The 26,923-nt window shown below is 56.4% G+C and overlaps 1 protein-coding gene across 2 annotated transcripts in view; it reads left to right on the forward strand.

Annotated features, from left to right (window-relative positions):
- Positions 1-26,923, forward strand: part of ADGRL1 (adhesion G protein-coupled receptor L1) — a 91,993-nt gene that overhangs the window by 45,291 nt on the left and 19,779 nt on the right. For both annotated transcript variants that reach the window (XM_084610081.1, XM_084610082.1), the window contains exons 4-5: positions 6,029-6,138; positions 26,059-26,859. In XM_084610081.1, the coding sequence (XP_084466207.1) occupies positions 6,029-6,138; positions 26,059-26,859 (911 nt within the window). The remainder of the gene's footprint in view (positions 1-6,028; positions 6,139-26,058; positions 26,860-26,923) is intronic.

Consider the following 26,923-nt stretch of genomic DNA (forward strand, 5'->3'; position numbering starts at 1 on the left):
ACACCCTCTATCTATCTATCTATCTATCTATCTATCCCCATCCGCCCCTTCTTTCTATCTATCTATCTATCCCCATCCACCCCTTTTATCTATCTATCTATCTATCTATCTATCTATCTATCTATCTATCTATCTATCCCCACACACACCCTCTATCTATCTATCTATCTATCTATCTATCTATCTATCTATCTATCCCCACACACACCCTCTATCTATCTATCTATCCCCATCCGCCCCTTCTTTCTATCTATCTATCCCCATCCACCCCTTCTATCTATCTATCTATCTATCCATCTATCTATCTATCTATCCCCATCCACCCCTTCTATCTATCTATCTATCTATCTATCTATCTATCTATCCCCATCCACCCCTTCTATCTATCTATCTATCCCCATACACCCCATCTATCTATCTATCTATCTATCTATCTATCCCCATCCACCCCTTCTTTCTATCTATCCCCATCCACCCCTTTTATCTATCTATCTATCTATCTATCTATCTATCTATCTATCTATCCCCATCCACCCCTTCTATCTATCTATCTATCTATCTATCTATCTATCTATCTATCTATCCGCATCCACATCTATCTATCTATCTATCTATCTATCCCCACACACACCCTCTATCTATCTATCTATCTATCCCCATCCACCCCTTCTATCTATCCCCACACACACCCTCTATCTATCTATCTATCTATCTATCTATCTATCTATCCGCATCCACATCTATCTATCTATCTATCTATCTATCTATCTATCCATCTATCTATCCCCACACACCTCCTGGATGGGGCTGGTGGAGGAAGCCTGTGGCAGCCCAGTGGCATGGCTCCCCATGCCAGGTCCATGTGGCATCTGCCAGGGAGGGTTGCAGGCATTCCACACAACCCCATGCTGTGCACCTAAGTTGCCAAGGGGCTGTGTGGGAGGGGGTGCTCCAAGGCAGGCTGTGCTGGGGGGTGGGGCAGGCTGGGGGGCAGTGAGATCTGGGGGTGAGGGCTTGGGGTGGGTGGAGTCCAGCAGAAGAAAGGGCAGGCAGGAAGCATGTGGTCTGAGGGCACATTCCGATGACCAGCGTTTCTGGCTTTTCCAAAGAGGGTTTCCTTCCTGGGTACCGTGTGCCCAGTTCCTTGAACCAGCGCTCAGCTGTGTCCTCTCTCCCTGCATCACTGCCCCTCCCCTGGCAGGCCTTGTCCCCGCTCCTCCACCCCCCCACGCCCCTAGCCTGGGACAGCCCCAGTCTGGCACAGCTACCCCCCAGTCTGGCAATGCCCCCACATCTGGCACAGCTCCCCCCTCTCCTGCCCCAGCCTGGCGCTGTCTCCCCACAACGTGGCACAGCTTTCCCTGCACCTGGCTCCGTCCCCCCCCCACACACACACAGCCTGGCACAGCCCAGGGGAGAATGGCTACCTGGCTGGCAGAGGGGCTGCCTGGTTTAGGGAGGACCCATCTCTGCAGCCGTGAGACATCCACAGAGGTTGGGGGAGCGGGGTCTAGTGGTTAAAGCGGCGGGGGGGTGGCTGGGAGTCAGGACTCCTGTGTTCTATCCCTGGTTCTGGAAGGAAGTAGGTGTCACACTGTCTGGAGCGGCTAACGACTGGGGGGTGCCAACCTCAGGGCAGACTGTCGCAAACAGGGCAAACCCCTCAAGCTGGTGGTGTGTTGTATAATGAGATTTCACCCAGCCAGTAACTCCCGGACCAGTCACTGACAGTCCCTTAGCCTCGCCCGTCTATCCTGCCACCCAGACACACGGGACTTAGTGACCAATGGTCACTCACACCAAAAATCACACCACGCTCAGGTTGCTTCCAGCCCTAAGAGACCGGTCACTGACCCCAGATTGTTGGTACTCTAGATCCTACACCAAAGACAGCACCTGTAGCCAGGCCTGGACCAAACTAGCTAAAGGTTTATTAATTAGGGAGAAGAAATCCGAGTTAGTGACAGAGTAAAGCAAGAGAACACACACACACCAGTGAGCTACCAGCTAGCTCCAAAGAGTTGTCGTGATCTGTCAATTCGACGTGTCTCTCAGGGCAGACCCAGGAGGCAGCCCCTGGGGCTCTCTGGCTTCAGTTTGCTTTCTCTGCCCCCGAGTTCAAACAGCCAAAGAGATAGATTTTCCCGTAGCTTTGTTTTAGTTCCTAAATTCAGATCCAACCAGCATTTCCCAGGTGCCATGAACCCACCCTTTGTCCTGCGATGGTCCTTGATGGCCCATCTGATCTGGCTAGTCCTGCTGGATGGGTGGCAGACCAAGGGCAAACATTTTCACTGTTATAAAGCAAAGTCAGGACTCCTGGGTTCTATCCCTGGCTCTGGGAGAGGGTGGTGCCTAGTGGTTAGAGCAGATGGTGGCTGGGAGTCAGGACTCCTAGCTTCAATTCCCACCATTGGGCCTGTGAGCCAGACTCCCAAAAGCCCTTGCAGCAGGGAACAGGAGCCTTGCAGAGTAGGGTGGGGGAGAGATCACCACCTTCCTCCTCCTGGCAATGCCACCCGCCCCCCGCATCCCTGCTGCCAGAGAGCTCTGACAACACCCCCCCCATACCCGCCCCCCCCCAATCCCTCCCTCGTTAGCTCCTGCCACCTGCTCTCCCTGGCAAGGCTGATGCAATCGGAGAAGGGGTGGACGTGGCTGTTCCCTGGGGCTGTCGGCTGCTAGAGCAACCTGGGCTCATGTCCCCGGGACCCAGGCAGGGCTCCCCCAGGGCAGGGCAGCTGCCGCCTCATTAGCCACGGCTGTTTGCCAGAGATGGGCAAGGAAGGGGGGGGGGCCTCTCCAGGCTGCCACCACCTGCTCCCCCAGCTGGTTGGCACCAGGCAGCTCCCAAATCCGCCCTGCCCTCTGGGGCGCCCTGGCTCCAGCCTTGGCAAGGGCTGGGTGAACTTCATGGGGGTCAGGGTGTGGGAGCAGGACTCCTGGGTTCGATCCCCCGCTCTGGGAGGGGAATGGGGTCTGGTGGTTAGTTCAGGGGGGCTGGGTCCCACACTCTTGCTGTGGAGGTCACAGGAGACTTTGAACCTCTTTCTCCTGTAACTCCCCCCCCTCATTTGATGCGTCCTCCAAGGGACTGGGCCAGATGTTTGTTCATTTCCACTTTCTCCCCCCTTCTTTCCTCTCCCTTCCATTAGCGCCCCACCCCATGGCCTCTGAGTTTGCCTGTCCTCAGCTATGACCTGGGGGCGGGGAACAGAGACCCCACGCCCACCCTGGCATAGGCAGGTCAGGGGTTCAGCAGGCTGGGGCCCAGGCTGCGGGGGGGGAGGGGGGGGGATGAGTGGAGCAATGTCGCCCTCTCATGGCCAGTCTCTGCCATTACAACAGCGTGCTCTTGACTCCCAGCTGGGGGAGCAATGCCGGGGGCTCAGTTCCAGCTGCCTCTGGACTCCGCTGACGCCTAAACACTGACCCCTCCCCCGTGGCCTCCTCCTACCCCCTCATGGCTCCATCTCGGGCCTGGGACATCAGATTGGCCAGGACACCGGGGTTCTTTCATCTTTGACACCAAAGGCACCCTCAGGGTAACATCTTATCAGAGAACTCCCAGGAGTCACCCCCCCCCCAGGAATCTGCATCCTGGGGCATGGGCACCAGGAGTCACCCCCCAACCCCTCTGAGGGGTCCATGCCCTGGGGCACAGGCACTAGGGGGAGGAGGGAGTGGGTCATTCCAGCATCTTCTCCCTCCCATTGGGGAGTCTTTGAACCCGACTTAGTTTTACCGGGTGACTCCCCTGACCCCTCCCTGCTCCCCCTTTGGGGGCCGCACGCTGGGTCCCCTGGGGCAGAGTCCTCTTGACTGATGAGCTTAGAACCCCCAAAAGGAAACGTGTTACCTGTTACCCTGCAGGACTCCCTGCCACAGGAGGCAGCGCAGCCAAGGGGAGCTGGGATGGGTGGGCCTGAAGGAGGGCTCCCTAATTCCCCCCTTCTCTCTTTATACCCCTCCTCTTGCCATCCCACCTGTCCCACCGTACCCCCTCCCGCTTGCCTCATTCTTTCTTACATCCATTCCTTCTTTCATGCCCTGCTCTTCTTTCTTTCTTTTGTTCTTTCTGTTTCTTTCTTCCCTTCTGGCTTCCTTTCATGCTGTTCTTCTTTCTCTCTCCCTCCCTTGCTTTGTTCTCTCCCGCTCTCTGTGGTTCTAGCTGTGGGACGGAGCTGGAGAGGCTGTTACAGATGAAATACCATCAGGGAAGCAGGTCTTCCTGGATATTTATTACTCCGCTCTTTGGACTTTCAGCCTCGGCTCGGATACAATAGCGAGCAGAACAATGAGGGGCTCACAGCCTGGGGCTCTCAGCCCCCCAGGAAACCCCCTCCACAGAGCTAATGTGGTTTGGGCAATTATCCTGCAGTGCTTGCTGGGAAAAATACCCCCAAGCCAAACCTCCCCCTCACCCACACCCAGCCTGCCACAGAGACATGATTGTAACCGGCAGCATGGTGGTGAGAACCCACAACCCCTGAGTGTGTGTGGGTGCATGGAGGGAGGGGGTGTAGATTGGCCTGTGCTGACATGGGCGTGCGGAAAGGGGGGTTTGTCCATGGAGGGGAGTGCAGGTGTGTGGGAGGGCATGTGCGAGGGGGGTGGAGCTGTATGTAGTAAGCGTGGGTGGGGGGGTGAATCTGCACACACAGGAATGAGTAGGTTGGGGGTTGTGTGTCTGGAACCTGGAATCACCTTCCCGATGGGCCCATCTACCCTGGTCTCCTGGCTCCAGCCACTCACACCAGCTGCTTCAGAGGCTGGTGCAGGGAGCCCCCTAGAGGGAAGTGATGGAATAACAAGCCTAGATGGGGCCCTTTACCCCTTTGATCAGCGCCCGGGGTTCTAGCCCTGATTTCACGTTTTTTCTGCTCCCGGGGATGCTCTGGTGACCCAGCCGTGCCCGACCTGTCCTGCTGCATTTTTGGCCCAGTCTCATTCTGTGGCAGTGGGTTCCACAGGCCAATTCTGCACCCTATCTAAAGCAGTCCCTTCTTTCAGCCTGGTCGTGGGTGCCCTGGGCCCCGTGTTCTGATCAGGGCCCAGCAGAGGGAATAGTTTTCACTCTGGGCTCAGGCTGAGATACTCAGTGGGACGGGGTGAAAGGCAAGACAGCCCTGGGGATGGTCTGCCCTGGACTGAGACACCACAGAGACCTCCAGCCGGGCAGACGTACATCACACCTTGCAGATGGCGCTTGTTCGGTGCCATCTCCCCCTTTCACAGCTGTGGAAACCAAGACACTGAAACGGGAATGGGTTTCTGCACGGCGACTCTGTATCAGGGCTGGGAATAGAACCCAGGTGTCCTGACCCCCAGCCAGCTCAGCCCCACTCTAACCCCTAGGCACCACTTCCCTGAGCTGGGAATAGAACCCAGGTGTCCTGACCCCAACCCCCTGCTCTAATCCCTAGGCACCACTCCCCAGACATGGAAATAGAACCCAGGTGTCCTGACCCCCAGCCCTCCCCACTGTAACCCCTAGGCACTACTCCCCTGAGGTGGGAATAGAACTCAGGTGTCATGATCCCAATCCCCCTGCTCTAACTCCTAGGCACCATTCCCTAGACGTAGGAATAGAACCCAGGTGTCCTGCCCCCCAGCCCTTCCCCCCTCCCCGCTGTAATCCCTAGGCACCACTCCCCTGAGCTGGGACTAGAACCCAGGTGTCCAGACTCCCAGTCTGAGGCTTAAATGTGCTGCCTTTAGGACAAGATGTAAAACCAAGGCCCTGATCCCCTGAAGCTAACTGAAGGCTCCCCCCTAACCCCCCGTGCCTTCCCCATGTGTCTCACAAAAGTCAGGGCATGAAGCCCAGCTTCCTGGCCCCATCCCAAGGCCAGCCATCTCCTCGTGTCCTGACATCCCTCTCCTGCCCAGCCCTGCTCCTGTTTCAGCCAGGGTTCTGCACTGCCCTGACACACCCCAGAAATGGCTGCATTTCGGCCCCATTATGTAGCATCGCTACGGGACTGTCTTTAATTTAACGGCCCCCGGGCCTTCTCTCTCCCCCCAGGTGCAATAACCGGACGCAGTGCGTGGTGGTGGCTGGATCGGACGCCTTCCCGGACCCCTGCCCCGGAACCTACAAGTACCTGGAGGTCCAGTATGACTGTGTCCCATACAGTGAGTCCCATTCTCATTGCTCTTTACAACCATGTCCGGGTCCGATTTGTTGGCTTCCCTCCTCGCTGTGAAAAACCTCCCACCCAAAGCAGGGGGAGACCCCCCCCAGAACCGGCTCCCTGATCCCTGGCGCTGGGGGGAGAACTTGTGGGGGGAATGACCGGGGCCAGGGCTAAAGGATTTGGGTGCCTCGCTTTGGCTCTATCCTTTGGGGGAGAACATGCCACGGGGGGTGTGGGGAAGGGAGATGCTAATGGAGGAGCTTCTCCGCCCCCTGCTGGCCCCAGTGTGGTGCTAGGGGGCACTGTGCTGCAAGCAGAGGGGGGCTCGCTAGGGGGTGCGCCCCCCTCGCAGTCAGTGCGGGCCCCAAGAAGTAATAGAGAAGCCGGCAAGCCCCGGGGTGCGGGAAGGGCCGGGGCGTATCGCGTGCCTCGCCGCTGAGGGGGCTGGACACAGACAGACCCTGCGGTTCCCTCAGCCTCTCCAGCCGGCGCGGCCCAGCGTCACCCCTAGAGGTCGCCTCGCGTCCCAGCCACGCCTAAGGCTACCCAGCAGTACCCTGCCCATCCCAAGGGGGTGCTGAGGAGCAAGGCTAGGATGGGGCCTGCCCTGCTTGTTCCAGGGTCGGGGGGGGGGAGATTGTGCCTCTCCCAGGAGGGGGCTGAGTGGGGAGAAGTGATTGGTGACCCACGTGTCCCCACGTGGTGGGAGGGGAGTGGGGTCGAGTGGTTAGACCTGTGGGGGAGGGTGGAAGTCAGGACTCAGGTGGGAAGGATCCTGGAGCTACATTGGAGGAGGGCGAGTCCTTCTGGGGCAGGTTTCAGGCAACGGGGGCCCCTGGGCTGGGCTGGGTTTGGGGAGCACCTGCCCTAGGCCAGAGCAGAGTCGGGGTGCGTGTGTGTGTGTGTGTACATGAGTGTGCTCCGCACGTGTGTGCATGTGCTCCCAATGTGCTGTGCGTGTGGATGTGGGCACATGCGTGAGTCTGTGTGCACACGTGTGTGAACATGGGTGTGTGCTCTGCATGTGCACAGACCTCTCTGCCCCCACTCAGCTTCCCTTCCCAACACACACCCAGCGGTGTCTGAGCCGAGCCATCGGAGCCGCGGGTGTGTTGGAACCGGGCCAGGCTGACAGTCCCCTACTCCTCTTGGGCCTGGGAAATTCCCTCCTGAGGAGCAGGTCCTCCTGCGTGGAAACAGGAAGTGGGTTTCAGGGAACAAACAGGAAGTCAGGGTTGGAAAAAACAGGAAGCGGGTCTGGAAAAAACAGGAAGTCCCGCCTTGGCAGGCTGAGCTGGCTCTGTGACAGCTCCCTGGCCTCCAAGGGAGGCAGGTCTAGGGTTGCCAATTTTGGTTGGGAATATTCCTGGAGGTTTCATCACATGACATAATCTTTAATTACAAATTAATCTTTAATTCCTGGAGACTCCAGGACAATCCTGGAGGGTTGGCAACCCTAGCCAGGTCCCAGCATAGACAGCAACAGGAGGTGCGCTGCACCCCAAATCCTGACTCTGTGCATTGCTCAGCACCTGCCCCCACTGGGTCCCCCAAACCAGAGGTACTCTGAAGGGATCCCGGGAGAGTGACCCCAGCTCTGGAGTGCACGGTGGGATCTGTGCTCCAGCCCATCCAGGCCCACTGGGGGTCAAAAGAGAAGGAACAGTGGGCGGCGGGGGTGGTGGGGGAATGAAGCCAGCGCCGCTGTCTAAGGGGGCCGGTTTTGGGGCGCCTCTCTCCCTCTGGGTCTGCAGCAAACATCCCCTCTCCCCTCCCTGCTGCTTTGCGTAGCGTGAGCCAGGGCGTGTCATTTCCAGGGTCGGGGGGCGTTGCTTCCTGTTGTTTGACCCACTGTCTTTTTCCGGGGGGCTGGGCTGTGGGGGGAGGGGAGCCCTGGTAACACCTCCTTTGGTTTCTCCTCGCAGACAGAGCCGGAGCCGAGAGGCGGGCGTCAGCGTCCAGCGCATCCTCTTAACCGATTTAACTCCGATTCCTGTTCCTTTTCCTTTCAGCTCCGCAGCGGACGCACCCAGACAACCTCCCTCATCTCAGGATATAACTGACTCTGCCCCACAACAGCACGGGGGCACCCAGCTGAGACTGGGCTGGGATCTCAGACAGGCAGGGCTGCGAGCGGGATGGGGCTGGAGAGAGGGCTACGCAGGAAGGGTGGGGGGCCAGCACAAGGGGGGATGGATGGCAGGGAGGAGCGACGGAGCGTGGAGAGGAGAGAGCTGCAGAGATGGAGGGCCGGAAATCGGAGCCTGCTGGGCTCCGCTGATTTACCCCAGCAAAGGGCCTGGCCCTGCGGTCCCAGCTGAATGAGTTTTCACGCACATGCATGTAAACGCACACACATGTACCATTGCACACAGATGCAGGTGTATACACTGCACATGTGTGTACGCTGCATATGTCTATTCACGGCACAAACGCACGCCCCCAGATGCACACGCCTGCACATTGCATACGTCTGTACCCTGCACACACGCACGCCCCCAGATGCACACGCCTGCACATTGCACACGTCTGTACCCTGCACACACGCACGCCCCCAGATGCATACGCCTGCACATTGCACACGTCTGTACCCTGCACACACGCACGCCCCCAGGTGCACACGCCTGCACATTGCACACGTCTGTATCCTACACACACGCACGCCCCCAGATGCACACGCCTGCACATTGCACACGTCTGTATCCTGCACACACGCACGCCCCCAGATGCACACGCCTGCACATTGCACACGTCTGTATCCTGCACACACGCACGCCCCCAGATGCACACGCCTGCACATTGCACACGTCTGTATCCTGCACACACGCACGCCCCCGATGCACACGCCTGCACATTGCACACGTCTGTACCCTGCACACACGCACGCCCCCAGATGCACACGCCTGCACATTGCACACGTCTGTATCCTGCACACACGCACGCCCCCAGATGCACACGCCTGCACATTGCACACGTCTGTACCCTGCACACACGCACGCCCCCAGATGCACACGCCTGCACATTGCACACGTCTGTATCCTGCACACACGCACGCCCCCAGATGCACACGCCTGCACATTGCACACGTCTGTATCCTGCACACACGCACGCCCCCAGATGCACACGCCTGCACATTGCACACGTCTGTATCCTGCACACACGCACGCCCCCAGATGCACACCCGTGAATGTTGCCCATGCCCGCACTCACACCCGGTATCCGAGAGGCAGAGAATTCCTGTCTCTGCCTCCTCACCATGTGGCTGCCCGTGTCAGCTGGGCCAGATCCAAGCCGTTGGGATTTGGCGTAGGGTTTATCCCTTGCCCGTTTACACCAGCTGGGTCCCTCTGCCACTCCTTGATTTCCATTCCCATCTGCCGCTCCTTCCTTGGGAGCAATGGAAATTGACAGGTTCCCCCCACCCCCCCACTCCCACCCGTTCATGCAACACATTTCAAGGCGACATACGCGCTGCCCAAATGCTTGCCGGGTGGCATCGCTGCAGAGGATTGGCCACCCCTCTCCTCACATTTCAAGGCGCGGCTGTTCTCCTGGTGCTGGCTCGGTGCCCACCATCTGCTCTCCCCCACGCTGCCACTCACCCAACAGCCAACGTCAGCAAGGGACAGGCGAGGTTCGGGGCGTGGGACTAGCAACGAGAGAGAGAGCGGGGGTGGAGGCGGATTCGGAGCTCCGCAACACTGGTATGACGGTGCTGAATCCGGATCTGGCTCTCAGTTACGCTGGGGTGTAAACCCGCAGTGGCTCCCTGGAAGTCCAGCTCTGCTCCCCCCTTGGCCAGCATGGAAAGCAGGAGTTAGTGCCACCAAAACCAGAGTGTACATCCAGAGTAACTCGGAGGCCGCAAAATCCTGCTCTCGCTTACACCCAGGTGTAAATCTGGAGTCACTGCCTGGAAGCCGGACTCTGATCCCAGTTACACCAGGGTGCAAAGCAAGAGTTAACTCCAGCCAAACCAGATTAAAACCAGAGTAACTCAGATGAAGCAAAATTCTGCTCTCGTTTACACCAAGGTGTAAATCTGACGTCACTCTCTGAAAAGCAGATTCCCAAGTGGGGTAAACTGATGTAGCTCCATTGACTTTAATGGCTCTACACCTGTTTACACCAGCTGGGTATCTGCTCCTCCGATTTCATGGACTCAGGGGTGTAAATCCAGAGCTACCTCACAGTGGGTCTGGCAGAGCAGGACAGCGAGCGGCTTTCTCAGCTCCAGAGCCCCCTGGCTAGTGTCAGAGGCACCTTCTGGGCCTCGTGCTGAGGCAGAAACCAGTTGGCAATCACTGGGAAGTGGGCGCATTGGCCCCAGGTTTTCCCACACGGAAAGGAGCACGGCCAAGGCAGTGGGGCCGACCGAGGGATCTGGGGCAGAAGGGGCCAGATCCAGAGCTGGCGTAAAGCGATGCCACACCATTGGCGTCGCTCGCCTGCTCCATCCCTGCTCGGGAGGGTCCAGCCAGCCCAGGCCGGGGACCAGCCCGTCCTGGAGTCCCCAGCACCAGGAGCTGAGACCCGGCTGTCAGGGGGTCCCTGGCACCTGCTGCTCCCCACTGCGAGGGCTCACTGGCCCACTGACTAGCCCAGGGCTCAGGGATGCACTAGACCCGGGGTCAAGCTGCTGCTGTGAATCGGGCCGAGCGGGGCCTTGGTCTCCCATCGGCCAAGTGATGCCTCAGCCATGGGGCTCTTGGCCCTTCTGGGAGCTCGCCCGAGGAACCGTCCCAACCAGGGTTTCATCAGAACCGAGCCGGGGCCCGTTTTGACCTCTCTGCATTTTTTAAATGGCGAGGGAGAGATCTGGGGAAAAGCTTTCAGCCAGCTCAGCTGCGTGTGCAGAGTTTGGGCCTCTGCCCGGCCCTGGGCGTAACACTACGGGGGCCGGCATCGGCGGGAGAGCGGAGAAGGAGGCAGCACGGGCCAGTGACTTCTGAGTCAGGACTCCTGGGTTCTGTTCTCAGCTCTGAAAGGGCAGGGAGCCAGGGCTAGATCCCAGGAGTCCAAGCCCAAAGCTGGGCATCACCACGGCATTGTGGGAAGCAGCTGTGATTTCGTAAAGCTGCATGCCCAACACGTACCCCCAACTCCCTACTGCTTAACCGCGAGGTGGAGCATGATGGGAGTCGTGCTAACATGAAGCAGAGCATGATGGGAGTCACGCCAACCCTACCAGGCCTCATTCAATTCACCACGACAAAAGCGTGCTTCGTCCGGCGCCTTCTAACTCACCCCCCCCCCACCATGCAGCTCCTCCTCTCTCTCTGCGCTCCATGCTGCCCCCTGCCCTCTGATTGTCCCTTCCTGCTCTCCCGCGGGGTGCCTCAGTGCTGTTGATCTTTGGGGGTCAGGGCAGGGCAGGAGTGCAGAAAGCGGGGAGATGGGGGAGGGGGACGGAGGGTGCGTGTCGAACTCCCCGCTTTCTTCCTTTGCAGCTGCCTCCGTTCTAACCAAACGGCCTGTTTTCCTTCTTCAGGTGCCAATTGTCCTTGTGTTAATTGAATGCCTCTAATTTTGGTTGGGTCTTTTTGTTTGTTCGTTTTTCTTATCTATTTAATTTATTTTGGAGGGGGCAGGATTATAAAAATATAATTGTTAGAACTGTGCAAACAGAAAAAAACCCAACCCCTTTTCTCAGCCCTCCTCCTCCCCCCCCTTCTTTTATTTCCTGTCACATTGTTTCTTTCCCTTCCTTCCCCCGGGATCTCGAGGGGGCGCCTCTGTTTTTCCCACAAGGGATTTGTTAGTCATTGGCAGCAGCTGTGTATATTCCAGGCAAGGCCGGGGCTGCCTTTAGTCAGTTGGGTGAGCAGTTATTCCCTGGTTTATTATTATAGCAATGCCTAGAGGCCTCAGCCAAGACCCAGGCCGCCCCATTGTGCCGGGTGCTGCGCAGCCAGAGAAGCAGACAGCCCCCCTGCCCCAAAAAGCTTCCTGAAGCAGCCAAGAAAAGGGGCACAGGCCCATTCTGATTCCTTTGCTCTGTCCCCCGCCCCATACACACACAGACACCCCGCCTGGTTTACAGCATCACCAGCCCTGAACGGTCCAAAATCCAGTCCCCAAAAGCTTAGAAATCATTAGATTTCATCATCAGCTGGCTCTGCCTAGCTGCCGTCTGCTTCGGGAGCCTCTCCATCTCCGGGGCTTGTTTCCGTGCAGTCACAAGGGCTACCCATTGAGGGGCAGATCCTCCGCTGGGGTTGGGCCGTTCTGAGCTGTCGGGCCAGCCAACATGACGGGGGGCTGCCCCAGGGCTCCTGAGAGCTACACCCCTTGAGCTAGAGAGCTCTCTGGCCTGGCCGTAACAGACTCAGCCCTCAGCAGAGCGGCACGGGGGACCCGTCGCCCACAGCCAGCGCCCGTGTGTACCAGCCGACAATCTCACCCCAAGCTTTAAGCCCCAGGTCTCGTGCGGCTCCGTAGGCAGCAAGGCAGTTCGCCCCTGCCCCGACATCCCCCCCCGACCCCACAGTGTCCCCAGAGCTGGGCACCGATTTGCCCCTCGCCCTGGCACAAACGCATGTGGCTGGAGATTTCTACCTGGCTGGTTTGCTCTTTGCCGCTGAGCAGATTGTCAGATATTAATTTCTGGCTGGAGCTGTTTTTTCCCCTTCCCAAGCACTATTTTTAACTTGCTTCCCCCCTGTATTTAATATCCTCCCCCTCCCCCCGCCAGTCCCCTTTTCACAAGTTCACCAGCTTGGCAGTACGGCTGCAGCAGGATGCCGAGGAGGCCAGGCCCAGGCCAGCCCTCGGGGCTCCCATGGAGCAAGGCAGGGCCCCGCCCCACACCGCCCCACTCCGCCTTAGTCCCATGCCCTTCCAGAGCCAGCCCCAGTGCGGGAGCTCAGCCTGGCTTGCTGTCAGCGCCACCCCACAGAACTCGCCGCCAAGGGCCGCGGGCCTCTGCACTGTGGAGAATGGCCGACCCCAGAGCATGACCAGTGATGGGCAACGAGGGGGTGAGAGTCAGATGTTAGCACTGCTAGATTGTCAGTCTGTGCATCTCCATACACACCCCTCTGTCTGTCCATCCAGCCCCATACACACCCCTCTGTCCATCCAGCCCCATGCACACCCCTCCCTCCATCCATCCATCCCCATGCACATCCTTCTGTCCATCCAGCCCCATGCACACCCCTCCATCCATCCCTCCCCATACACACCCCTCCATCCATCCCCATACACACCCCTCTGTCTGTCCATCCAGCCTCATGCACACCCCTCCATCCATTCATCCATCCATCCCTCCCCATACACACCCCTCGATCCATCCATCCAACCCCATACACACCCCTCCAGCCAGCCATCCCCATACACATCCCTCTGTCTGTCCATCCAGCCTCATGCATGCCCCTCTGCCTGTCCATCCAGTCTCAAACACCTGATCCATCCATCCCCATGTACACCCACCCATCCTTCCCATACCCACCCCTCAATCCAGCCAGCCCCATACACTCCCTATTTACTCTCAAACACCCCTCCTCTGTATCTACTCAGCCTCATACACAGCGCTCTATCTATCCTCACACACCCGGTATCCATCTGTCTATCCCCTTTCACCCCTTCTGTCTACCCAGCCCCATACAACCCTCTGTCCATCTGTCAGGCATCAGTAACCTCTGTTGGGGTAGAATTCCCAAGGTGGCAGGACCATAAGCCCAGCCCAGGCCCAGCTCCTCAGACCTCCCTGTCCTTCGGGTCATGCCTCACACTCAGGCCTGAATACACGTGTAGCAAAGGAGCCCCTGGCAGGTTGGGGTGTGAACCCCGGTGTCCGTCCTGGCCAAACGCCAACCTGGAGAATTCCCTCCTCTCTGCCTGAACTGCACTGAAAGCTGTCATCAGACAAAGAGGGACCAAAAGTGGTGGCCCCTAGAGGGGAAAGGCCCTGTGTCCCATTCCCTGCCCCCTGAGCCAGCCAGCCCCTGCCCTAGTGTAAGATCAGAGCCGGTGCCCCCTAGAGAGGAAAGGCCCCATGTCCCATTCCCTGCCCGCCAGAGCTGCCCTGGGGTCAGATTGGAGCCAGCCCCCACCCTTGCCCCACAGAGGAGGAACTTTCCATTCAAAGTGTAGTTAAAAAACAAGGTCATTTGTATTTAATTGGGGCCAGAGCTCTCGGCACAAACAAGCCACAGCGCCACGGCCGGTGCTGCTCACACTGACCCCTGGATTTTGGTGGAGCTCTGTGCTGTTTCCCCAGGCTCTTCAATGGACTCAAGCAGCCATTTGAGGGCTCTGTGGGCTCTGAGCTAGGAGGGCAATGTCCACTGCTAACAGGATCAAGAAGGCAGCGTGGTCTAGTGGCGAGAGCACTGCACTGAGACGCAGAAGAGCTGGGCTCTATTTCTGGCTCCTCTGGGTGAGCTGGGAGGGGTTGCGTCCCTGCTCTGTGCCTCAGTTTCCCCACTGGTATATGGTATATGGTGTTAGGATGCTGACCGCCTTTGTAAAGCATCAGGAATTATCGTCACAGGGCGGAGGCATCAGAGAGCAAGGAGCAGATGGAGCATGGTCGAGGTGCAGTGGGGCGTGGGAGGGCTGCGTCTGAGCAGGGGATGGGGGGCAGGCCCGTCAATCATGACAGAAACAATCCTGGTTTACAGAGCACAGGGGGTTTTCCTCAGTGGGGTAGGAGCTTTCAAAGGTGATGAGAAAGGAAGCTGGGATTCCCAGCGCATCTGGAAGTGAGAGACGAGGGGCTTTGGGACAGGGACCTAGGGGTGTGATGGATCTGTGCCTAGGAACCAGGCTGAGTTGCAGAATGGGGGTGGGGAGTATGAGGCTAGATAGACAGGCAGTGGGGGTGTATGGAGAGAGAGCGAGGTGTGTAAGTCCACGGTGCCCCCACACCTCGAATCTTCCCTGCAGTTCCGGTCGCCCCATTGCAAAAAAGGATATATTGGGACTGGGGAAAGTGCAGAGAAGGCAACAAAAATGATCAGGGGGATGGAACAGCAGCCGCATGAGGAGAGATTAACAGGGCTGGGACTGTTCAGCTTGGAAAAGAGACGACTGAGGGGGGATCTGATAGAGGGCTGTGAAATCACGGCTGGGGCGGAGACAGTGTCTAGAGAAGTGTTATTGACTGCTACATAGCACAAAGTTAGGGCTCACCCGATGTGATGAGCAGGCAGCTGATTTAAAACAACCCTAAGTATTTCTGCAAGCACCACACAGTCCGCCTGTGGAATGCGCTGCTGGGAAGGCCAAAAGGATAACTGGGGTCAAAAATCCATCGGAGGTGTTCCTGGAGGACAGGTCCATCAATGGCTATCAGCCAAGCTAGTCAGGGACGCAGCCCCATGCTCTGGGTGACTCTAAAGTACACTTTTGATGGCCAGAAGCTGGGACTGGATGACAGGGATGAGTCACTTGATAATTGCCCTGTTCTGTTAGTTCACTTTGAAGCACCTGGCACCAGCCTCTCTCAGAAGACAGGACACTGGGCTAGCTGGACCGCTGGGCTGACTCAGCATGGCTGTTCTTATGAGATAGATAGATAGATAGATAGATAGATAGATAGATAGATAGATGAGGTGTATGGGGATAGATAGATAGATAGATTAGATTAGATTAGATTAGATTAGATTAGATTAGATTAGATTAGATTAGATTAGATTAGATTAGACGAGGTGTATGGGGATAGATAGATTAGATAGATCTGATCATCTACTCAGACCTCTTGCATGTCCCAGACCAGGGAATACACCCATTTAGATCTAGGGTGATGAGTGGGCTGATATTGACAAGAGCGGATTGGTGTCAGCTTGAAGCTAAGCAACAGAAGATCAGCAGTTGAGGGTGGGGGCGGATGTCTATGGGCCACCTGGGCCTCTTAATTCAGCTAAGATCCCAGAATCCTGGTTCTTTTGACTGATCGATCAATCTGTCTATCCTCATACACCCCCTCTATCTATCTGTCTATCCCCATACACCCCCTCTATCTAACTGCCTATCCCCATACACATCTATCTATCTATCTATCTATCTATCTATCTATCTATCTATCTATCTATCTATACCCATACACAACCATCCATCTGTCCATCCCTATCTATCTCCTACTGTCCTTTCTGTTCCTGGGGTGCTCAGAGTTTTGCATTTGGGTTTTTTTTTTTAATTCTTATAATTTTGGGTTGTTGCGACATTTCTTATTATTTTATTATTTGCATTGGGGCGGGGGGGAGTTCTTGATGTTTCTCTTTCCAAGGGCGTCGCTGCTGGAGCAAAAACCCATTGAATCCTAAAAACAAATCAAACCTGATTTATAAAATCCTCCAACAAAAATCCAACACACGTTTTTCTCTCTCTCTTTGCCTAAAACAAGCAACAATTTTAACAATTAAAAAGGGCGGGGGGTGGGCTCTGAAATGGGGGTCGGAAGGGTGGGGCGGAAAAAGTTGCGATAAAGAAAAGGTTTCTTTGGGGCGGGGGGAAAAGCAATTTAATCTCTTCTCTCTTTTTTTTTCTCCTTTCCTTGCACTTTTTTTTTTCAATCTATTTTTTTTTCTTCTTTCTTCCGATGCTTAAAGTAGAAGTGGAACAAAAAGGTAAACAGAACATTACCCCTGACCCCCTAAACCTAACACCTTGTTATATTCTCTGTGGCCATATTAAATGTGAATTCCGCCTCCTCTGATCCTACCCCGACCCCTCTTTCCCTAACTTTCCTTTTTCCTCCCAGAACCTTCCCTCTCCCCCCCCTACCCTTCCCCCCAATTTTCTCTCTCTGGTCTTGTTAATTCCAATTGGCCTCCCTAGCTAAAATACAGGCCCCTTTCGCCACCTGCCCGATGCAAAATACAAGCCACCAGCTCCAATCTGGAAAGGATTTTTGTAACCAAACTGGAATCCAAAGACTGATCCATGAGTCCTTGGCTCGCCTGCTCGTGGGGGGTGGGGGGGCAACTATTAATGTCTGCTCGACTTTTTACCTCCTTCAGGGGAACTAGTCATGGGGGCTTCCTCTCCGTCTTTTTTTAATCATTCAACTGAGTTTCTCTGCTCCTCTGTTCATGTTTCCATGGCAACCAGTCGGGTATCTACCTCAGTCACCGGCTTTCTCTTTCTCCTCTTGATTTCGGTTCTGTCTCTTTTTTATGATTATTATTTCCTAATTCCTTCTTCCCCCCCCCCCCTCCTAACATGGAATTTTAAAAAAAACATGGTTAGTATGAGCGGGGAGGGAGCTGACGGGTCAGATGGGCTTATTGATTGATTTTTTACAAAAAAAATTCCATCAATTTGATTCCAATCGGCAAATTCGCTTTTCGACTCACTCTCCTTCGTGGCCAGGCATTGGGCGGGGTGGATATCCACGGATTTGGGTGCTTACATTCGTCCAGCCTGGGCGTGCCACTATCCCTTCTTTGGGACAGCGCGCGACCCTGTGCGTAAATCCCCATGACATCAAGGGGACTTTCACTCCCGCTGAAAGTTATCTCCTTCCCAGCAGTAGTATTTATTATTCATGATACACAAGGAGTCTTCGAACATTAGAACAGAAGCCCATGCTTAAAGTTAAGCACCTGCTTTACCACAGTGCCGATTCAGAATTTTTCCCCACACCCCCACGCAGGAGCTCCTAAACCTCTTGGGTTCTTTTCCTAAAAGTGACGACTTTCATTTTCTTTGACTTTGTCTCATTCCTCCCGGCTTGTCCTCTCTGTTAACCCCTGGAATGCTATGCTAACGAGATGACGCTCAACTAAAAAAAACACCCCGATTTGTTTATATATATATTTATGTCTACACGTATATATATATAAACCAGCTTTTTAACACTAGCCATAGTAATCTGGTGGGTACGTTTGTTTGGTTTTTGTTTGGTTTTACTAACCACTTTAATATGGAATTTTATGTTATTTCTTTTTTTTTTTGTTCCTTTATTTCTTTTCTTCCGATAAATCCAGGGGTTGGGATTCTTCTTATTTTTTTCCTGCCTGTTAAAAGAAATTAAATTAAGCAAAAGCTGCACTCAGGGTCTTTAACTCGATCTGTTATTGCCAGAAGGGGCGGGGATGCAATCGATTTTATATTTATATATATATTTTAATTTGACCATCTCAGCCCTTTGTGGAGGTTTCTAGTTTAATGTAAGTACCAGGGCAGGGAGAAAATGAGATTTTTCTAACGAGCATTGGGGCTGTCAGAGGCAGCAGTAGGAAGCCAGTAAATTAACAAATTGATAATTGCTTAAGAGACCACAGCAAAAAAAAAAAGCCAGGCTTGATTCTTTCCAATCCATGTTTTTCTCTCCTTCTCTCGGCTTATTTTGTATTTCCAAATGCACTGGGGTGGGGAGGGCGGGGGCAGATATATATTTATTTTTGCTGGGGGGGCTAAACGTGCTTTTTTCCCACAGGTCCAGCAAGGATCCCAAGGTTCTGGGGCGTTAAAAACCTTCCTGATGTGGCTTTTTTTGTTTAAGTTGATTGCTTCCTTGTCCATTTCGGCCCCGGCTGCCTCAGACTGTGGACAGCCCACTCCCATCCCCTGTGCGCCCAGGAGGGATAGAAACCAGCTAACCCACCCTCACCCCGTCTTTAACAATGTGTTTCTCCTCCTCCTCCTCCCGCCAGGAGCCCTCCATCCATCCCACCTCACCACCCCCAGCCTGGGCTGTGGGGCCAGCCCAACTGAACCTGTGAGTCTGAGAGAGGAGCCTATGATCACCCAGAGTGGGACAGGAATGGGGTCAGATCACACCGCTGGGGCTAGAGCCCCCAGCATGGCCCAACCCCCCCCCCAGCACCCGCGCTAAAGAGCAACTCTGCTGGTTTGCACTAGCTGTAGATCCTTTATCCCTCCATGGCCTGTGCCACAAGAGGGCAACGCACGCAACCGCACACACATACTCAGATGGGCATGCACAGAACACAGGACACCCTGCACACATGTGGCAACATGCATGCCTGTGGGAACACGCACACACACGCCACCGGAACACCCCCCCATGCGTGTCCGTGCACACACAAAGGAACACGCATGCAAACATGCCCGCACACACGGGAGCACATGCATCGCAATATACGTACCCATGCACACAGACTCTCTGATTGCATCCCCCCATGCAGCTCTCCCTCGACTCTCAGAGCATTGGCCTGGATTTACCCCTAGCTCCGGATCTGGGTTTACCCCAGGCCCAGGGAACCTGGGCAGCAAAGGTGGGCCGAGGGTGGCACCCGATGATTGAGACGGGAGTGGGCGGGTTACAAATTTCAGAGCAGGTGCAAACACTCCGGAACTGCCCCCCGACCCCTGGCTCCGAGGAACCAGCGCCAGCTGGCTAACATCAGGAACTGAGGGCATCCCCAGCACTGGCCTCGGGGCAGGTAGGGGATGGCAAAGGCAGGAACGTCTCCCCTCTTCCCCCAGGCATGCATCCCTGTCTCTCTGCTGCCCCTGGCTGGCAGGAACTGGGCAGTGCATGAGGCAGGTTGGATGGGAGCCGCTCTAGGGCAGTGCAGGGAGCAGGTGGGGTTGAGAGCAGGGAAAGGCCCAGGGCTGCCAAGGGCATGAGGATGAGCCCAGAGGGTCCCCACAGCTGGAGCTCACAGGTTCAGGGGGAAAGGTCCCACATCCCGCCGCTCCAGCTCGTCCTACCAGGCTCTTCCCCCCCCCCCCCCCGCCCCCGCTGCCACCCCCAGCTCGATAACAACCTTCTGTGCTGGCTCAGATCCCGGCTGGAGACCCGCGTGTGTGTAACTCCCATCGGGGTTCAATGGACACACTGGCCATGCTAATGCAGGAGGGACACCCCGGCGTGGGGCCTGGACCTGCCTCCCCCAGCTGTAATGATTCCATGCAGGGGGGGATGGGCCTTGAGCAGGTTAACTCAGAGCTCAGCCCCCTGCTCTGCCCTTTGGGGGGCGCGGGGAGCTGGATCAGGCTGTCAAAAGGAAAGAGGCATCCCGCTGAGTTGGTAAGGCTGGAATATGGACTAGATGGGGCTGCCTGGGATTAGATTAGATTAGATTAGATTAGATTAGATTAGATTAGATTAGATTAGATTAGATTAGATTAGATTAGAGGGGGTGTCTGGAGTAGGTGGATTGCCATCTCCCCAGCTTTCCCCCATCCTCCAAATTAAATGGGAGTTTGCACCTAAGCACAGAGTAGGGTCAGCGGTGACTTGATCATAGCACGTGGGGAGGACGGAGCCAGGGAGGAAATGTGGCCCAGCGGTTAGGGGCTCGAGATCCAGGGTCAGCTCCCTGCCAGACTCCCTGTGTGACGGGGCAAATTCCTCAGTCTCTCTGGTTTGTGCGGTGGTAGCACCCAGGTGCCCCAATCACAGCCCAGGGCCCCATCATGCCAGGCGCTGTACAAACCCACAGCAGAAACTAAGAAATAATAACAGGTTTCAGAGTAACAGCCGTGTTAGTCTGTATTCGCAAAAAGAAAAGGAGTACTTGTGGCACCTTAGAGACTAACCAATTTATTAGAGCATAAGCTTTCGTGAGCTACAGCTCACTTCCTCAGATGCATATCGTGGAAACTGCAGCAGGCTTTATATATACACAGAGAATATGAAACAATACCTATTCCCACCCCACTGTCCTGCTGGTAATAGCTTATCTAAAGTGATCATCAGGTGGGCCATTTCCAGCACAAATCCAGGTTTTCTCACCCTCCACCCCCCCCCACACACAAATTCACTCTCCAGCAGCAGAGGGTGGAGGGTGAGAAAACCTGGATTTGTGCTGGAAATGGCCCACCTGATGATCACTTTAGATAAGCTATTACCAGCAGGACAGTGGGGTGGGAATAGGTATTGTTTCATATTCTCTGTGTATATATATAGCCTGCTGCAGTTTCCACGATATGCATCTGAGGAAGTGAGCTGTAGCTCACGAAAGCTTATGCTCTAATAAATTGGTTAGTCTCTAAGGTGCCACAAGTCCTCCTTTTCTTTTTAAGAAATAATAGTACTTGCCTCTCACAAGTGTAGTGGGAGGACCGATCTATTAACGACTGGGAGGTGCTCAGCTACTGTGTGAATGGGGCCATAGAGCTTAGGTAGAGGGGTGATGTGTATGGAGATGGATGGAGCGAGCAGGGGGAATGAGGGTGGCTGAATAGAGAGGTGGGGGTGTATCAGGATAAGTACATAGAGGGGAGTGTACAGGGATAGGGATAGGTAGATGGAAAGTCTGGGGATGGATGAATAGGTATAGGATAGGTAGGGGGTGTATAGGGATGGATGAATAGAGGTGTGTGTACAAGAGTATATGGGGGGAATATGGGCATGGTTGGATAGAGGAACATATACAGCGAGAGGTAGAGGCTGTCTGTGGATGGATGAATAGAGGGGGTGTGTACAGGAATAGCTGGGAGAGTATGAGGATAAGTGGTTGGAGGGGCATGTTCAGGGAAAGGTAGGGGGTGTATGGGGATAGGTGGTTAGAGCGGTGTGTACAGGGAAAGGTAGGGGGTGCATGGGGATAGGTGGGTGGGGGTGTGTACAGGGAAAGGTAGGGGGTGTATGGGGATAGGTGGTTAGAGCGGTGTGTACAGGGATAGGTAGGGGGTGCATGGGGATAGGTGGTTAGAGCGGTGTGTACAGGGAAAGGTAGGGGGTGCATGGGGATAGGTGGGTGGGGGTGTGTACAGGGATAGGTAGGGGGTGCGTGGGGATAGGTGGGTGGGGGTGTGTACAGGGATGGGTAGGGGGTGCGTGGGGATAGGTGGGTGGGGGTGTGTACAGGGATAGGTAGGGGGTGCATGGGGATAGGTGGGTGGGGGTGTGTACAGGGATAGGTAGGGGGTGCGTGGGGATAGGTGGGTGGGGGTGTGTACAGGGATAGGTAGGGGGTGCATGGGGATAGGTGGGTGGGGGTGTGTACAGGGATGGGTAGGGGGTGCATGGGGATAGGTGGGTGGGGTGTGTACAGGGATGGGTAGGGGGTGCATGGGGATAGGTGGGTGGGGGTGTGTACAGGGATGGGTAGGGGGTGTATGAGGATAGGTGGATAGAGGGCTGTGTACAGGGATCGGTAGGGGTGTATGGGGATAAGTGGTTAGAGGGGTGTGTACAGGGATAGGTAGGGGGTGTATGAGGATAGGTGGCTAGAGGGTATGTTCAGGGATAGGTAGGGAGTGGATGGGGATAGGTGGATAGAGGGGTGTGTACAGGGATCGGTAGGGGTGTATGGGGATAGGTGGATAGAGGGCTGTGTACAGGGATCGGTAGGGGGTGTATGAGGATAGGTGGCTAGAGGGTATGTTCAGGGATAGGTAGGGAGTGGATGGGGATAGGTGGATAGAGGGGTGTGTACAGGGATCAGTAGGGGGTGCATGGGGATAGGTGGGTGGGGGTGTGTACAGGGATGCGTAGGGGGTGTATGAGGATAGGTGGATAGTGGGGTATGTAGAGGGATCGGTAGGGGTGTATGGGGATAGGTGGATAGAGGGGTGTGTACAGGGATCGGTAGGGGGTGGATGGGGATAGGTGGATGGGGGCATGTACAGTGATAGAAACGGGGCTAGGTGGATAGAGGGGTATGTACAGGGAGATGGGGATAAAGGGGCGTGTACAGGGGTAGATGGAGATGGTTGGATGGGTGCATAGAGGGGCGGCGTTGGTGGGGCAGACAACCCATTGTGTCCAGTTGCGGGGGCCTCGCTGAAAAGAGGAAGGGGGATGGGGCGAGATGCAAGGATGACTGGAGGCCTGGAAACCTGCCTTGGCGAGAGCATGGAGGAGCTTCAGCTCCAGGCTTATGGGAGAGCCGGGCCGAGGTGACTCGATCACAGCCACGGGCAGCGAGCAGGGGGCTGGTCAGTCTCCCCGACAAAGGCAAAGCAAGAGCCAGCGGCTGGAAGCTGAGTAAATTCAGACTGGAAACACAGGGCTTGTTTTTAGCTCTGATGGGGAATTACCCGTTGGCTTAATGGCGAAAAGGCTGGGGCGGGTTGTCCCTCACTTGAGCTAGACGGACACTGTGTCTAGGGAGAGATGGGGGGAGGCGGTGAACAAGGATAGATGGATGGACAGACTGGCCCAAGGGTGAGCAGCAAACCCAGATATGGAACCCAGGGGTCCCGATTCCCAGCCCGTCTGCTCCATTTACTAATCTCGCTCCAGGAGACTGTTTTGTGATTAGAGCGGGAGGGGCTGGGAGCCAGGACTCCTGGGTTCTGTGCCTGTCTGTGGGCGGGGAGAGGCCTCCCAGGGTCGTGTCGCCCAGTCCCCTCATGCCAAAGGCTCCTGCTGTGATTCTCATCGGTCCAAACACCCACAGCAAGGGGCAGGCAGCAGGTGCAGTGACCAGGAGGGGGTAAATTCCTCCGGGGGCCAGCAGGGGGTGATGTAGCTGGCAGTCTGGGTCCACCAGGGAATTATTGCCGGGAGATTCCCTCTGCCGTACGTGCCAGAGCCTGACGTGCGGCTGCAGGGCGCAGGGCTCCCAGCTTGGCATAGCCAATTGGACTGGAGCCTGCTGGCCCCACGGGCACTCGGCCCATCCTGCACGCCAAACCAGAGCAGAGGATTCGCTTGGCGCTGGATCGGGCCCCTCCAAGCCCCGGCGATGCCGGGATGGCTGCCGGCCACGGCCCTTTCTCCATCCCGCCCCCGCCACAAGGTGGTGTCTGCAGCGGGCGAGGGATAAATGGGCCCCATCTGGGGGAGGCAAATGGGAGACGGGCTGGGCATGGATGCAGGGGGGTGTGGGGCCCCCAGGGCCAGCCGCCCCACCCTGACAGGGTGCTTGATCCCCCCCCCCTTACACTCCCACCCCCAAGGGAGGCGGTGCCATTCGTACTGACTCCACCTCCGGTTGACTCTGTCTCCCCCTCTGGCCGCCTGGGGATTTGCGTCCAATCCCGTCCCGTTCAGCACCTGCGATCGCTGGTGCGGATCCTCTGCTCTGGCCCGTGGCTTCATTTCTTTCCTTGCAGCACTAACCCACCCCACCCCCGTTTTCTTCCCCAGCCTCTCTCCAGCTGCCCGAACACACCCGGAGGACGGTCGCGCCTGCCCCCCGCCCCCCACCTTCCCCGCTCCGTTTTTCTCGCTAACAGCTTTTCCTCTTGGCTCAGAACCCAAGATCCTCCCAGGGTCATGTCTGGGTCGGGGGGGGGGGTCTGCTCACTGTCTCACCCCACCCCCTCCATCTCCCCCGGCTGTCACTTCACCACCCCACCCCATGTGCACCAGTTCTCATGACTCATGCTGATCTGAATCAAACCTGGCTGTTAAGGTCACTCCAGAGGCATCCAGGGTGGGGCGAGATGTGGGAGCGTGGGGGGGCCTGGGGCTGGGGGTGGGGAGCAGACCAGACTGCTTTGATCTTCTGTCGTCCTTCCATCAGCTGTTCGTCCCAGGAGGGAATCCGGCACCGTCTGCTAACCCCACAGGCTGCTGATCCCAGAATCTTTCCAAGGGGCAGGATCTCTCTGCAGGGCTCTACACTAACCCTTCCCTGCCCCCCAGGGCCATGGGACACCCCCTTAGCCCCCCACGCCCAGCGAGACGTCAGCTGGACACAGGATCCCAACCGGGGCTCTGCCGCTATTCCTTTTGAATTGGCAAAATGTTGGATCTTTTGCTTTGCTTATTTTTCATTCCAACTGTGTGTCCCCACCCCCAAATCGGTGTCACTCCAACCAATGTGTAGGAACAGGGGCTAGAGGGGGACGCGTCCATTACCCACCCATCCCACCTTCCGAGGGGAAAGGATTTCTCGCCTGAAGAATATCTGGCGACAGAGGGAGAATCTGGAAGAATGTTATCCAGAGGGGAGTGGGGTCTAGTGGTTAGAGCCAGGGGAGGGGAGCTGGGAGCCAGGACTCCTGGGTTCTATTCACAGCTGTGGGAGTGTAGCCTAGTGATTAGGGTCAGGGGCTGGCCATCAGGATTTCTAGATTTTATTCCTACATCCTCGAGGAAGTGGGATCCTAGTGGAGAAATTGGAGGGGCTGGAAGTCAGGACTCCTGGGTTCTATCCCCACTTCTTCCACTTACTTCCCTTTGAAGGAAGTCACTTTGTTCCTCCGTGCCTCAGTTTCCCCACCTATTAAGATACAGATTATAGTGCTGACCTGGCTCCCAGCCAGGAGGGAGACTCAGCTAAGAGCTAGGCAGGGTCCTTCCAACCACCGGCTGATTGCTTGCTGACTTTTCACCAGCATTCTTCATTTCCTGGAGCTAAGCTGGGGTCCCTCCAAGAAACCCTGCACCACAAAGCTGGGGACCCGAGTCTGTGCACCCTGAGGCCTGGGCAGTCATTGGCAAATGGGCCAGATCTCATCGCTCCATTGGAGTCCATGTGACCCTGCCCAGCAGAGGGTCTGCCCCTCCCGACAGCCCTTTCTGACGCGGTGGCATTTCACCCGCACTTTGTGCCAGCGTAAATGAATCACCCCCGGTGCAGGGTGGCAGGGACCCGGCCGTGTCCCGTGGCATTCGGGCTGGCTGTGAAACCAGACCTGGTTCCAGCAGGGCCTGCCCGGCCCATGCCCGGTCCCTCGACAGCCGGGGCGGCTGACCCCAGCTCTCTGGAGCAAGTGACCACGCTGTCTTTACGCTGAGATCGGCAGGCCACACCCTTCCAAAGTCTTTTCTTTCTTTAGATCTGGGTTCCCCCTCCATCCCCTGTCCTTCACAATGCCCCCCCAGCCTTCCCACGCCCCCCAAAAAGTACCCCCCAAGCACTCTGCCCAGTAACAGAGATGAATCACCCATGACTGCAGCTGATCTGGGAACCGAGAGTTGATTTTCATTCCTCCAGCCAACAGCCTGTTACAAATTTATTCTTTCTTCTCTTTTCTCTCTTCCTTTCTCTCTCTCTCTCTCTCTCATTCTATTGCTCACTCACTCTCTTGATCCTCCTCTTCCTCCCTTCCCACTTGCCCCAATCTCCCTCCCCTCCCTGCTCCCTCCCCCCCCCAGTATTCGTTTGCCCGGGGACCCTACAGAAGGTGCTGGAGGCCACATCCACCCACGAATCGGAGCATCAGTCGGGCGCCTGGTGCAAAGACCCACTGCAAGCTGGCGACCGGATCTACGTCATGCCGTGGATTCCCTACCGGACGGACACGCTGACGGAGTACGCCTCGTGGGAGGACTACGTGGGCGCCCGCCACACCACCACCTACCGCCTGCCCAACCGCGTGGACGGCACGGGCTTCGTGGTGTACGACGGGGCCGTCTTCTACAACAAGGAGCGGACCCGCAACATCATCAAGTATGACCTGCGGACCCGCATCAAGAGCGGCGAGACGGTGATCAACACGGCCAACTACCACGACACCTCGCCCTACCGCTGGGGGGGCAAGACCGACATCGACCTGGCGGTGGATGAGAACGGGCTGTGGGTCATCTACGCCACCGAGGGCAACAACGGGCGCCTGGTGGTGAGCCAGCTCAACCCCTACACCCTGCGCTTCGAGGGCACCTGGGAGACGGGCTACGACAAGCGCTCGGCCTCCAATGCCTTCATGGTGTGCGGGGTGCTGTACGTGGTGCGCTCCGTCTACGTGGACGACGACAGCGAGGCCGCCGGCAACCGGGTGGACTACGCCTTCAACACCAACCTCAACCGGGAGGAGCCCGTCTCGCTGGCCTTCCCCAACCCCTACCAGTACGTCTCCTCCGTGGACTACAACCCCCGCGACAACCAGCTCTACGTCTGGAACAACTACTTCGTGGTGCGCTACGCCCTGGAGTTCGGGCCCCCCGACCCCAGCACGGGTGAGCGCAAGCCACCCCCCGCACCACTGGGCACCGCCAGCCCCTCGGGGGGCAGGGCTTGTGA

This window comes from Lepidochelys olivacea (genome assembly GCF_965140295.1).
Source record: "Lepidochelys olivacea isolate rLepOli2 genome assembly, chromosome: 20".
NCBI classification, from domain to species: Eukaryota; Metazoa; Chordata; order Testudines; family Cheloniidae; genus Lepidochelys; species Lepidochelys olivacea.